Source organism: Megachile rotundata, chromosome 2 (genome assembly GCF_050947335.1).
Source record: "Megachile rotundata isolate GNS110a chromosome 2, iyMegRotu1, whole genome shotgun sequence".
NCBI classification, from domain to species: Eukaryota; Metazoa; Arthropoda; class Insecta; order Hymenoptera; family Megachilidae; genus Megachile; species Megachile rotundata.
The window spans coordinates 16,804,243-16,819,910 of NC_134984.1; the positions used below are offsets into that span (position 1 = coordinate 16,804,243).

Consider the following 15,668-nt stretch of genomic DNA (forward strand, 5'->3'; position numbering starts at 1 on the left):
TCTTCGTTCAATTTTAATTTGTACAAAGAGCTACGTATCTGTTAATGAAAATCATTTGGGGATAAACAAATGTATTACCCTTTTCTAGTTATCTTAGTCAAAATTTTTTATGTAATAAATATTTTCTTCTTTTATATTTTTGAAATTTTTTTTGTGATTGGATAGGATTTAAAAGATTTTTTTGTGTGCAATAATTTCAGATTTCTGAGATTTCATAGATTTCTTATATTTTTCAAAGTTTCTAAATTTCTTAGATATTTAAAATTTTCTAAATTTCATAAATTAACAACTTTCTCATACCTTATCTTTCTCAAATTCTTAATTTTCTGTACTTTGAATTTTCCACCCCTTAAGTTCACAAATTCCTAAACACCCAAATTCACACATCCAAAAATTTCAAAATCCAACTGTTCCCACCTTCCCAAATTTCCCAGTTCCTAAATCCACAGATCCCCAAATCCCAAACTCCTGAATGTGCAAACAAGCAAATTTGTATATTATCGAATTGCCGAATCCGCATACAGGCCGATAGCGTGTGGTCATATTTCAAGGTTAAAAATTGATGAACCCTTAGTCCGAGTAATTACCAAAGGAAATTAAAAGAGATATATGCATATTACGTTCTGGTATCGGGTTCAGGATGAAGTATTGTTCCCTCCTCCCTTTCACCCTTTCGCAGCACAACCGCCATAGCGATGTTTCCCGATATTTCGACGATTCTCACGGTGGAGTTCGTACTGGCAGGTTATCCGAAGGTGTGATTTACACTTGCCGCGATTCGTGGTGCGTACGCACGTCGCGTTTCGTCGGCCGATTCGTATGAATATTCAGCGTCGCACCCCTAACGGTGCGCATGCGCGCAACATCGGCGCGACGAAATCCACCGAAGACCGTCAGTAGTGTTCCGACACCGACGTCGTCGAGATCGTTTCTCCGTTACCGAAATCTTCCCCGTGATCGCCATGTGACTTCCGTTCACCACACGACTCTCCACACACCCCATCACAATGCACTAAATCCATAACAATCTCTGCGTTCATGTAAACAATTTAAAAGCATCGATTTTTAATGTTATTTATAAGAAGATTCGAATTATTCGGTGAGACGTCACGTGGGTGAACGATGATTCTGAACGCGGGGGAAAGGAGAGCGTCGGTTGACACGGGGAAAATTCAGAGGACTGTCTCGTGGTTTTTATCGTTGTCACGTGGTTAGGGAAAAGTGGCGGGTTTACGCGCATGATTACAACGGTGCGTGATGTTGTTATGCGAGACAATGCGGTGGGGTGATGAATTGTGCGATCTGTTGAGATGCAGGCTGATGGTACTTCTGGTGCTGGTCGGATGCAGCGACGGATACTTGAACATCTTCATCAGCCAGTCCCAGGTTATGAAGCTGATGGGTAAGTTATTTTTAAATTTTAATCCAGTCTGGCTGTAATAAAGTGTACATAAAACTGTTACGTAAAAAACTATTTATTCAGAGCGCGGTTGTAATTTTCAAGTGAAAATGGTTAGGTACATGGTACATATACTTGTATGTACATATTAAGTATACACAGAAATTATTTATTTATGTTCTTTAGATAATTGTTAATTATTAATTATTTACCAGCATGGGATAAATAATTAAGACCTTTTTTGTTGAAATACACTATGAATCAAAAAATTAATATCGGGAGCGTAATTCAAATTATATACACATGGTGGTGGAAGCTTTTTGTAAATAATTATTATTATTATAATTAATAATACAGTGAATGTGTATGCAAGATTACGTTTTCTAAAACGTGAAAACAAAATGAATTACATACATGCTAAAAAATTGAATAAATTACTTATATTCTATAAGATATTTGAAATGTGAGGTTAATCCTCGAACGGCGGGAAATTTAAAATTCATTTAAGACACCCGTTCATTGTCCCTTCTTTTCTGATATTATTTGCAATATATAAGTAAGATTTTGCTAAAATTATGAGTGTTGCTAAAACCATTAATTGTAGTTGAAGTACTTTTGTAAATGTCACATGATTCTTGTAAAAATTGTTAACTAAAAATTACAATAACAGTGTTACAATTAAAAAACAATTTTTAAGTAAAAATTGTTCCCTACAATAAAAACTGTAATATTACTATTGCATTTTGTAATAAATATTTAATAAATGTCCAATCTAGTTCTACTTCTAACCCATAAGGAAACGAACAAATAAAAGTAGCATATTTCAGTGTCCTTTAAAGGTTAATGGCTTAAACTTTCGGCCATTATAAACTTTGGTCATATCATAAATGACCTTTCAAGTTAGTAATGAAGTTTGAAGTTTTTTATTGAAAGTTATACGCATTTTGCAAATAAAAGTTTTGCATTGAAAGAAGTAGTGACACAAATTTAATTAAGTGGACAAGATAAAAATCTTATGTATTATAAAATAACAGGTTTAATGTTTCAAAATTTCTGTTTTATCCATGATAGGACAAAATAGGTGAAAATCCTTTGAACAATCGGAAATGTCTCTCTGTTGAAAGTTTTGGTTTGTACAGAACCGTCGAGAGGTGATTCACCCGCATTGATCAACTATCTCGAACGAAACTTCCTTCGTCCGAGAAATTAGTTTCTATTAACTTTTCCTTCTCCTTGTCAAATTTAAGAACACACGAATCACTTAATTAGTAAGAGGTTATGGCTAACGTAATTATTATTTCAATTATAATTTAGAAATATGGGGTGCAATCAAGTTTTAAGCATCTAAGTTTTTTGTTCTTTTTATATTTCAACAAAAAATATTAATACTTATTTATAATTGTTAGAATCTTTGATATTAAACTTTAGAATGTAAGGAGAATTATTGAGGAGTCAGTAACATGTCATTAATGAGGTAGTCTCGCTATATGGCACTGTATAAGGTTGCAGGAGTGGAAAGAATTAAAATAGATCGCACCAGTGCAAATTCCTTCATTGAACTGATTTCTTATTTTGAAATAACAAAATTTTCAACTACCTCAAATGATAAATTTTACAACTTGAAAATGTTGAAGATTGTAAGTTTCAAAATCTGACAATTTGCAAATTAAAAAATTTCTGAGTCTACAAATATGACTTAAAAATTTGCAAATTCTGAAACTTGAAAATTTTCAAATTTGTCCAAGTATAAAAATATGAAAAAAAAAATAGTAAATAACTATTTTACAAAAACCACAGTGCAATCACTGAAACAAAAGAGATGAAGTTTGAGATGAATCGCAGTCAATTTTTTCAAAAGGAACTAAAATCTGTGAAGCTTCGTAATAAAAACTTAAAAGTACGTTCATGGAAGTAACATTTGAAAAATGCAAGAGTACAATCGATTTTTCGAAATATAACGACTGGAGTGACCCATTGAAATGGCCGGCGTAGCAAATTGCTGAGTAGGCTTGGACGATAAAATGAAATGGGTGTCGACGTATCGTAGACTTTTAATTAGTAACGTTGGCGTGATTGTGTATGACCAGTTAGTAACGAGTCACGACCGCGTAGTCGCGTCACCGTATAATTGTCGAATTAACAATGACCATGATGAACGAGGTTGAATTTAACAAGGCGCACCTGTGCTAATCATATTGATCTCCTCTCGTTTGTCGCTTTCAATGGAATATCAAATAGCGTCCCCAAAAAAAGGGAAAAAATTACGAAGGATTCGTCCCAACTAATATTGTACAGATTGTAATTAAATTGGAATTGGCACCGACGTCGTTTGCACGGCAAATAATTAGTAAATTAATAACTTTGTTTACGTATTCTGTTTGAGATACGGATGCGAATTTTACTTTGATGAATTGAACTTGGGTTATGCTTTTTATTGGTAGCTCTTGGGTTTTGGTGTGGTTAGGAATTTTTAAGATTTTCAGCTGTTGGAATTTTAGGTTTTGAGTTTTTTAAGTTTTGGAATTTTTTAATTTTTTAGTTTTCCATTTTTTAGGTTTTTAGGTTTCCAATTTTTCAAGTTTTTAATTTTACCAGTTTTCAATTTTTCAGGTCTTCAATTTTCCAAGTTTTCAATTTTTCAGGTTTTCAATTTTTCAATTTTTCAAGTTTTCAATTTTTCAATTTTTCAAGTTTTCAATTTTTCAATTTCTCAATTTCTGAATTTTTCAATTTCTCAATTTTTCCAGTTTTCAATTTTTCAGGTCTTCAGTTTTCCAAGTTTTCAATTTTTCAGGTTTTCAATTTTTCAATTTTTCAATTTCTCAATTTCTGAATTTTTCAATTTCTCAATTTTTCCAGTTTTCAATTTTTCAGGTCTTCAGTTTTCCAAGTTTTCAATTTTTCAGGTTTTCAATTTTTCAATTTTTCAAGTTTTCAAGTTTTCAATTTTTCAATTTTTCAATTTCTCAATTTCTGAATTTTTCAATTTCTCAATTTCTCAATTTCTCAATTTCTCAATTTCTCAATTTCTCAATTTCTCAATTTTTCAATTTCTCAAATTTTGGAAACATCCTAAAAATTGCAATGGTTCCTCTTTATCATAAACGTATAACATCTAAAAGTCTCCAAAGCACATAAATTTTTAGGTTATGCAAAATCCAAATGAATCCACATCTCACAAAATGGCGACTACCCACGTGATACTCAAAGAACGCTCTAAAACTACCCCAAAACTATTCCATGAATATACTACAATATAATCTAGATAATTCAGATAATCTCCCTAAAAAAAAATAACAACACCCTAAAAATGACAACAACTTCATCATAAAAATAATCTAAAAGTCTGCAAAGCGCACACAAATTTTTAGGTTATAAACTCCGAACGATTGCACATAAAATGTCGACTAAATGATTGATTTAATTTATACACGATGTCCATGTAACGGTCATTACCACCGAAAACCATAGGAAATCGCATAGATATCCATCCGTAAGACCACTGACACCAGAAAACGAGCGGTGAAGCCATTCCAGCCGGCGTTACGCCGAGATTAGCTCGATTTTCGAAAAGTCACGAACGACCGTTCGCTCGTAAATACAGCTATTCCGCTTTTTTCTACTCTCTCCTTTTTTTCCCGCCAGCAGAAAACTGACGGATCCGAGTCGCGCGCACACACACATATACTGCCGGTTATGTACGGACAGACGGAAGCGTATGAATCATGGAACCGTAAAGTGATATCGAATGGAATAGAGACTAAGTACATATACGGGTGCGTAAACGACACTCCGTGTGCAGAGCTGTTGACCGTTAAAAATGGACTACCCGTTTCTGTCAGTTGACTTTGAAAGTGTGAGAAAAAGGTTCGAAATTGTGTGTTAAGGGAGGTCTACAAATTCAAATTTACTGCCAAAAGGAACTAGTTAGGTAGATAGGTAGATAGACTTTAGAGGGAGTAAAATTTAATGACTTCATGTGTGCCATAGAGGGTTGAAAGCTGAAGTTCTATCTCCTTTCATATGAGGTGAAGTCATATAATTTTTATTATAAAATTTCATGGTTATTTGTTAGTGTACAGTATTTAATTACTATGAGGTGTATCATATGTACTTGAGGATACAATAAAATATCTTTCATCAAACATCATATGTAGATTCTATGTATAGATCACATCATAATCATCACATGAATTATTTCTTAACCCATCGAAAACTTCAGTTCCACATCATCAACCCCAAAGACCCCCAAATTATGGTATTCATAAAAATCTATCGGAACAAAGGTAGTAAAGTTTGATACGTTCTCGACTATTATATCCTTCATTAACAGGTTTCCATCTCGCATTCATAATGAAACAAATGAGAGTCACTCGATCTATAGAATCCACCCCTTATCGAATAACAAAAGTGTAGGTTCGGCGTTAAAACGTGAAAGCTTGTGCTGTCACGTTGAAAAATGTTCGACAAGAGTCGATGCAACTAAAAACCGTTAGTCTTCGTTCTCCCGCAGGTCCAGAATGATCCCAAGACATCTTAGGAGAGTGACGTGTAACCGTGGAGCCGTCGCCGGAAAGAATGGTGGCTTTAGAGTCGATTTCTCAGCTAGCTAAGCACCCGTGGAACCTAACGGACGACGTAATTCTCGTTAGATCTCGAATCCGTGACCCCTCTATCCGTCGCTAAACTTCCCACCCTACCAGAAATGAGCGGGAACCGGTGCCGGGAGAGAGAGAGAAGGCTAAAGGGTTGATCGCATCGTGCGAGAAGCGAGCCACCGCAGGCGAGTTTAGTCGTCCGGGGCTCTCGAAAGTCACTTAACTTAGATTGCACGAGCGAAATGACTTTAGTTCCCCTGGAAAACTTCGTTTCGCTGGCAGAGCGTTGCTTGAAAGCACCGGCAAAAAAAGGGGATGAGCTCGGGTTCGGGGAAGAATGCAACGGCGACAGAGAGCGAAAGGTAACCCCCGGGAGAAAGAGGCGGGTCCGACGGTGACCTACGAATTAAAAATTTACCTAAACAATTAACCCGTTAGGACCTTCGTCGCTGGCGATTTAACGAAGAATGGCGACGATTAAATATTAAATTGAAAAGTGGGAATATACGTGGTAAGTGGAAGAATTATAACAACTTTCTAGGTTGCTCTAACTATATCTGGGTTCTCTGAGGAAAATATGACGATCTCACGCTCGTTGGCTTTTAAGGATTTTGGAAGATTTTAATATTTGGGAATGAGGATTGGGATCAAGAATTTGGGGTTTTAGTGAGGATTTTCAGAATTTGAAGATATGAGTATTACTATTTCTATGTTATATTTCTAAACCAGCTCTAAATTCCTGAATTAAAAAATTTGAAATTTCGATCACTACATCGATCTCACCCCACCCTAACCCTCTCTGATGCACCCTAACCCTCCCCACGATCAAATGTAGTCCTCCAATGCTCTATCATTTCATAAATATTTCACTTCCCAACTGGAAATAACGTTCGAATCGTTTTGCATCCCTCCGTCTACGAAGCACATAAAAACCGTCGCTTGAGTTTGTGACACGCGTTCTTCCGGAATAAATAATTTCCCCCCTGTCGTTTCCAGCGGCACAGGTCTCGGCGAACTATCGACGGGAGTTGTTTTACGAGCTGACTTCAACCATCGAACACGGTATCGTCTGTTTGCCGGCCCGTTTCGCGGTCCAGACGAGACAAACACACGCGAACCGATTGCGTTGCACGCATACGCCATCTCTGCGAGTAAATTAAACATTCAGGCGGCGGTAATTCGAAAGTGTTCGAGCGACTGTTGTTTCTCTGAACGGAGAATGAGTTTTAGTCGGAACGTAATTTGCTAAAAGTTTGAATACAGTTCAGCCGTCCTCGTTCTACGCTGGTTCGAATGCCGTTGCGGAAATACCTGTACATGACACAGAAATAATACGCAGGCAAGTGGGGTGAGAAATGGAAATCACGCGGGGTGAGATATGGAATTAGACCGGGTGCAATTTGTCAAAAAATTTGAGACATTTTTATAATTTATTGTTGTGTGAAATTTTCTTTTTATTTTGTTAGGGAGTACATTTAGTTTCACCTAAAAAAATTATAGTTTCAAATGTAGTTTTAACCCTTTGCACTCGAAGATAATTTTATTGTTACTGCAACTTTAAAATATTAATTAAAATGTTAAATGATTTCTTTTGAAATTATTATTTCTCTACTATGTCCATTATTGGATGTCCACTACTGTTTATTTCACTATGTTTATACATCACATGAACACTATTACAGAATTAATTAAATAATGCTTATTTTAAATTATTGTATTAAATCGAATGGTGCCTGAGAAGCACCTCTCGAACGTAAGAGGTCAAAAAATTTCCTACAAAGAGTACAGTATTCTTCCCATCAGATGTCGATGTAACACATGTGTACAGTAGAGTATTAATTTTGTCTGCAGAACATAATCCTCGCCGTGCGTCATTAGACGTCACAAATCCTCCTTGAATATCAGCCGCCATCAATTTCCCCGCGACAGATTCTGCATATTTATCAATTACATATGGCACAGCAAACATCGAAATGTTGGCAAACATTTGATCTTCCCGTGCGTTGCTCATAGATTATTTAAGACACCGATGCAACCGGTACGTGTGCACACACGCGAGGTCCACATGTCCGAGGGTAGTTGTATCAACACGTAATATATTTGCGTTCGCGTCTACGCATGCCCCGTATTTATGCGAATATCGGCGGAATATGTGAGTCGCGAATATAAACGGGCGTTCATACGTATTCAACCGTGCGTGTGCACAAACACTAGACAGGGCAGATCACTCGGCCATAAACCATGGCGGTTTACGTTATCGTCTGGCCGGATCTACCCGTCGGCAAACTGCAGCAATTTGGCTAACGTTCCTTGCAGTTCGTGTGCCCGTGGAAATTGATAGGGCAGAAACGACGATCTTCCATCCAGATCTCATCCGCCAGACACCAAGTGTTTTTGTCAATATTCTTTCCGACGCGTTCGGATGATAAATCACCGCGGAAGATGTCCCCGTTGTCGAACTCCCGCGTTATCTACTGGGTGTATCGCTAACATGGTTGTTGGTAACTCGGTTACAACCTGCTATGTCCTTTTTAGTTCTAGAAAAAAATATCTAAAGCGTAAATGATTTGGAGGATCAAATATTGTGTTGGAGAATAATTTCTCCTCGGGGTCACTTTTCGAAATTTTTAGTTGATCGATGGTTTATTAAATAATAGCCTAGTAGTTTAGATAAATAGTAGCCTGGCACAGAACTTCTCAAGGTCGTATTTTTGGAGATTTTTAATTTAAAAATTGTTCTTTAAATGGGATTATATGTCATCGCCGAATAGTAGCTTGACAAATATTGCTGTGAAGAACTTCTCAAGGTTAAATGATGAACTACAACACCATGGTGCATCATACGAGATTTTTCATACTACAAAAGCAGAATAATAGTGACCAATAAGAACATCAAATTTTGCACACCCTTTTTTACTTTCAGACTTTGTAAAAATATACAAAATTACATTATAGATCGATAAAATATGTGCATCCAATATTAAAAATTAGTTACGCAGATACAAAATTATACTCGAAAAATGATATTTTAATTAATAATTCAGTAACTTGATTCATGGGAATACATTGAAAGGACCGACCGCCTACCCGTATAAATAGAGATAAAAATTCGTTGAAAGCGCGGCAATATTTTAGAACGGTTGACCATTTTCTCATTGTCTGTCGAGGAACGGTACAGAATGGAAAGAATTAATTTGACATGGTCTGGATCGTTATTTATCGTGACAATTCCATTGCACGGTAGCAATCCTCTAGTAATAAATAACAGCATCGGTCCGGGTTCCCTAAGACTGGAAAATCGTCGGCTGTCAAAAATGCAGAATGAAAAACTTGCAAACGTCAGAGGCGAAGAGTGAGCGGATATCCGAACAGTCGCTTGCCAAGGAGCTCCGATTTTATGGAATCCTCGTGATCGATGGAGTACATGTACAGTCGGGGGAGAATCTCTCGATTTCCCTAGGGACAATATGACAATCAACGGAGAACAGACTGCGGTTTTTATCGCTTGATTTTTAGGGATTTTTAGATGTCGGTATTTGGGAATGGGAAAATTTAAGGATGGGGGTATTTTTGGAGATATGGGAATTTTTGGGTTTTGGGGTTTGGAGATATAGGAATTATGGGAGGGACGTATTTGGGGAGATAGGGATCTGGGGATGTGGGGATTTGGGGATGTAGGGATTTGGAGATGTAGGGATTTGGGGATGTAGGGATTTGGGGATGTAGGGATTGGGGGATGTAGGGATTTGGGGATGTAGGGATTTGGGGATGTAGGGATATAGAGCAATGTAGATTTCCAAAAATCCCCAAATTCCCCAATCCCTAAATTCCCCAATTCCCCAATTCCCCAATTCCCAAATTCCCAAATTCCCAAATTCCCAAATTCCCAAATTCCTAAATTCCCAAATTCCCAAATTCCCAAATTCCCAAATTCCCAAATTCCTAAATTCCCAAATTCCCAAATCCCCAAATCCCCAAATTCCCAAATTCCCAAATTTCCAAATTCCCAAATTCCTAAATTCCCAAATTCCCAAATTCCCAAATTCCCAAATTCCTAAATTCTCAAATTCCCAAATCCCCAAATCCCCAAATCCCCAAATTCCCAAATTCCCAAATTCCTAAATTCCCAAATTCCCAAATTCCCAAATTCCTAAATTCCCAAATCCCCAAATCCCCAAATCCCCAAATCCCCAAATTCCCAAATTCCCAAATTCCTAAATTCCCAAATTCCCAAATTCCCAATTTCCCAAATTCCCAAATTCCCAAATTCCCAAATTCCCAAATTCCCAATTTCCCAAATTCCCAAATTCCCAAATTCCCAAATTCCCAAATTCCCAATTTCTCCAGAATCCTCAAATCCTCAAATCCCCCAATTCCCCCAAATCCCCAAAATTCCCAAATTCTCCAAATTTCCCAAACTCGCAAAACTCCCCAGAATCCCCAAATTCCCCCGAAATCTCCAAATTCCCAAAATTCCCCCAAATCCCCCAAATCCCCAAATTCCCAAATTTCCCAAAATTCTCAAAATTCCAAAAATTCCAAAAATTCCAAATTTGACGACCTCGAAAATTGAAAATGGTCCTTCGTACCAGATCGTATAACGGGCGTCGCGACGCGTCGCTCAGTGAAAACACGATTAATACGTCGGTCAGCAAGTATGCAGGTGATTTGCAATCCAATCGACGAACGTCGGTGGTCGGTTTGCACGGGAAATTTATATAGGAACAAACACGAACACCCTCCGTTCCGTATCTATGATTCCGTACATATTTACACGTGTCTTGCATCGACGGACGTGCGTGATTTACGCAAACACATACGCGGGCGTGCGGAAGACGCGTGAAAATTTATTCTCTCCTCGATATGTCGATGAAACTGGTTAAGCTTAGCGATCCTGTGTTTGTATGGTAAATTCATAATACGTTCGTCAGTCGGTGATGTATTTACAGGAACAATTTCCTTGTTTGCTGTATGTTGTAATGGTACATCTGTATTTATGTGCAATGATGTCAACATTGATACGCATTTTAATATTTATAACATGTGCATATAAATTCGAGTAAATAAAATTTTGTTTTAATAATACTGGTAAGTAATAAGATTTATTTTTAGTACAGTTGACAAGTTAGGTTTTATAATTGTTTGAGAGAAGTTGATAAAAAAATATACTAAACTATATGGAAAATATAAACAGCGAAATGGATAATTGTTTATGAAAGAAATATTAGTTTAAACAATTTTGTGGTTCATTTGAAATATTATGTCCTCCTATTTTTTAATCATTCTTTTTAGATTTGTGAATGAAATAATAGAAGAATGAGTAGTGAAAGAGTAAAAGTGAAAAACTTCTTATGAATTTTCAGGTTTATTTGATCAGAGTTTTATTTGCAAGTACATTTTGTTCGATGTACTTGGAGGGTTTGATTTTGTCGTGGTTAGGTGCTTGAAAGGGGCTTTTTTCTGAAATGCTCATACAGTATTTGGTTGGACAATGGGTGAACCTATTTGCGAAGCACTTGAACCCATCAGTAGCCATGTGACAAAGTACTGATGTAGAGTGCTCGCGAGTGTCTCTCTAAGATCTTCTAGTGACATTTTTCTTTGTCCACTCTAAATGGGGATCAAAAATCGGACAATAGGTTTTGTCGAATTAATGCGAAGATATTTACCAAATTTTAGAGGTTCAAATTTTTAGAGGTGACTTTTGAAAGATGAAATTTTGTGATAGTCAAATTTTATAATTGTCAAATCTTAAATTCCTAAAATTTTGAAAATTATTAAGACACTTAGTAAATATGTACATATAAAATTAGTACCCACAACAATAACCTTGTAGTTAATAACAATAACAACTAACAACAACAACCTATCTTGACAGTAACTAATGTATTATATTTAATGTACTTGATTCTATTTAAAAAATTTTCTCCAGAAAATTTTCTACAGTACAGAAATTTTTCTACAAAATAATATTGTCTCAACAAAAACAAATAAACTGAAAATTGTTTGGATATGTTTGATAATATAAAATCAATTATAATCATACAGTTGACAGTTCAATTGATAAAAGTATTGCTAAACCGACACGACATGTGTCGGTGAACGAATAGTGTCAGCGAAATCCAATCGACGCGCCACACCGCGTCCCTTTGAAACATGAATTGTTATATACTATCGTTCGAAAGGGTCTTACAAAGAGTTCACCAATTGCTGGGAATTTGCGTCCACCCACTGTAACGTTTGCGTGGAAAAATACGTTTTATCTGATTCGGAGGACCTAGTTCGATCGAGATGTACACTCGGATGCAGTCCTCCTTCCGATTGGGGTGCAAACGCTACAATTCTCCAATTTTTAAATTTATACATTTTTCAAATTCCTATATGTCGAATTTTTCAGATATTTTTAACCAGTTTAGATTACTGTACTTTTATAGTTTTTTAAATTTTCCAAGTTTTCTAGTTTTCAAATGTAAGATCTTCTAATTTCTCAAATTTCTCAAATTCTATATTTCCAAATTCTTATTTTCCCAAATTTAAATCCCTAAATCTTCAAATTCTCATATTTCCAAATTCATACACTCCCAAATCTCTACATTTCCCTATCAGTACATCTCCAATTCCTAAAATCACCCAAATCCCAAATCACTCAAATCTCAAATCACCCAAATCCCAAATCACCCAAATCCCAAATCACCCAAATCCCAAATCACCCAAATCCCAAATCACCCAAATCCCAAATCACCCAAATCCCAAATCACCCAAATCCCAAATCACCCAAATTCCAAATCACCCAAATCCGAAATCACAAAAATCCCAAATCACCCAAATCCCAAATCACCCAAATCCCAAATCACCCAAATCCCAAATCACCCAAATCCCAAATCACCCAAATCCCAAATCACCAAAATCTCAAATCACCCAAATCCCAAATCACTCAAATCTCAAATCACCCAAATCCCAAATCACCCAAATTCCAAATCACCCAAATCCCAAATCACCCAAATTCCAAATCACCCAAATCCCAAATCACCCAAATACAAAAATCCCAAAATCCTAAAATCTCCAACTCCTGAACTCCCCAAAGTCTCCACTCACCCAAAAATATCCAGACTCTCAAAACTCCTTAAAAATCAATTCGTGACAGACATCGTCCATCTTGATGGTCATATTTCCTCTACAAAATCTATATTTGGTGGCGACTGTACCTATAGGTTCATAGCGCCGTTCTCGGTCGAATACATTAAGATCCTAGGACCCATAAACCCTCTAATGGCAAGGAAAATGATATTAGGGATCTCCCTTTAACCCGCAAACCTCACCTCATCGCTATTAGAATACGCGAGTTATAGCGCATCGTTTTCATCTAATAGCCTCAGATATTTAATTTAATTGCTTTTGCTGATTTGAGTGTTGCGAATCATTCGGGAGATGGACTCTGTATAAATTAATTTTCAAACTTTGCAACAGCTTCTCTGTAATTAAAAAGGAAAATTGTGCAATGATGCAGTAAAAAGTAAACACCTTATAAAATAATATAAAATTGTTAGTAATATAAAAAAATAAAAAATTGTGACTAAAGAAAAAAAATATAAAATTGTTACTAATATAAAAAAATAAAAAATTGTGACTAAAGAAAAAAATATAAAATTGTTACTAATATAAAAAAATAAAAAATTGTGACTAAAGAAAAAAATATAAAATTGTTACTAATATAAAAAAATAAAAAATTGTGACTAAAGAAAAAAATATAAAATTGTTACTAATATAAAAAAATAAAAAATTGTGACTAAAGAAAAAGATATAAAATTGTTACTAAAATAAAAAAAAAATATAAAATCGCTGTTAATATAAAAAAATATAAAATCGTTACCAATATAAAAAAATATAAAATCCTTACCAATATAAAAACATATAAAATTGTTACTAATATAAAAAAAAATATGATCAATGGTTAATTTGTTTAAAAAAGCCCTTCCAGTGAAATTTCCCGTAAAATTCATTACGGAGAAATATTGGAATGTTCATTTGAGAGAAAGGTTCTTTTGACTAATTCGTTAAGAGGAAGATATGATATAATTCCGGTGCTTCAACAATTTGATTGGACCTCTCAGTTAACTTCTCGTCTCGTTTCTTCTTATCCCTCTCGATTCGAGCGGGAAGAAATTGTTCCGGACGAGTATATATCCCAATTAAAAATTCCGACCGGCTGAGCTCGCCTAATTATCGCCAGTTCCGCGGATGGTAGGTTGGGCTTCTTAATCAGCGGCCGTTAATTAAGAAGCGGTGGTAATCATTGGTGAATTTCAACGACGAAACGGACTATCTGAAAAAGGAAGCTTTTGTACACACTCCCACCGTTGTTTCATTGTTCTTCCGTTCATCGATGTTCAACAACTTTCTTCCCGCCATTTTTATGGGTTTCCGCTGGAACGATGTGACAATTAACTGTGGGGGAATTAGTAGGCTGAGAAGTTTAATTTTTAAGAATTTGGTGAGTTGGGAAATTAAAAAGTTAGGAATCTGGAAATTTGTTGGTTGAATAATTTAAAACTTACAAAATTTGAATTGTTACGTTTATTTTGAAGGGACAATTTTACCCAAAAAGTTTGAAGAATGAATTTTTTTTTATTTCGAAGAATTGCGATCTACTATTCTGCAAAATCACTATAATTTACATATACAATAACCATATTAAATTTGGTCCAAATTGATGAGTCAAAAGTCATAACTCATCCTTCCTTCTTATCATAAATAAATATTTAAATTATTCAAAATTCCACATATTACCTACATACTTAATCTTAACTACAACTTCATACTTAATCCTAACTACACGAAACATCAAAGAAATCCTTAACATTCTCTTTCTAATTGTCTACATCAAATCAACCACGGGTCCACGAATGACCCCAGCAGTTAACAGTTCATATTAAACCGTGTCGCAGAACACACAGCAATTTCCACAGTGACAGTCATCGTGTTAAATATGTATAAATCTTCCCTTTTTCTCCCCCTATTTTCTTTCCGCACATGTGTGCGTGCAAATGTGCTAAACCACTTTGAGCGTCATGCGTGTACTGTGCGTTTGGCACGTACCATATGTCACATGGAAATCGATGGCACCACCATGCTCCTAAAAACTTGATATTCCAGCTTGAATCAATTATAATCCCTAATATTAACTCTACTATCATCTTTTAAATCTGCATTTCTGTTGTAGTAGAAATGTCTATCGTTCGATTGTTACTAACGTAAATATTTATATGTTGTCTCGCGCATCGACGTATGTTAAACAAACTATTTACATTGCAAATTGCCGGGGCTCGTGCATAACATTTGATGTTTGGTATTTCTGTTTTTTGTACGGTGTACCTTGGTTGCGTAACATTGGATAAACTAGAATGGAGTGTGTAATGTAAGCGTGTGTGGAACGTGGTGCTACATGTGGGGATTTTTTGCAAGGTTACTTTAAATTAGGTACACTATCGGTGTGATTGGCATGAATTTATAAGATTATAAATAGTGACATTAAACTAGGAGTTGGAGAGTGAAGAGGCTGTCATAGGTGTTTAGAGCTATGGCTCATCAAGTGTTCATATACTTGAGTTCACATATGGCCAAACTTCCACATATGTAGACGTATAGTTAAATAGCTATATACCTGAGTTACA

The 15,668-nt window shown here is 35.7% G+C and overlaps 1 protein-coding gene across 1 annotated transcript in view; it reads left to right on the forward strand.

Moving 5' to 3' along the window:
- The first annotated feature begins 910 nt into the window (after positions 1-910).
- The window catches only part of LOC100879837 (tyrosine-protein kinase Dnt), a 95,962-nt gene continuing 81,204 nt past the window's right edge, over positions 911-15,668 (forward strand). Inside the window, exon 1 of the mRNA XM_003699673.3 lies at positions 911-1,402. Within this exon, the coding sequence (XP_003699721.1) occupies positions 1,258-1,402 (145 nt within the window). The 5' untranslated portion in view covers positions 911-1,257. The remainder of the gene's footprint in view (positions 1,403-15,668) is intronic.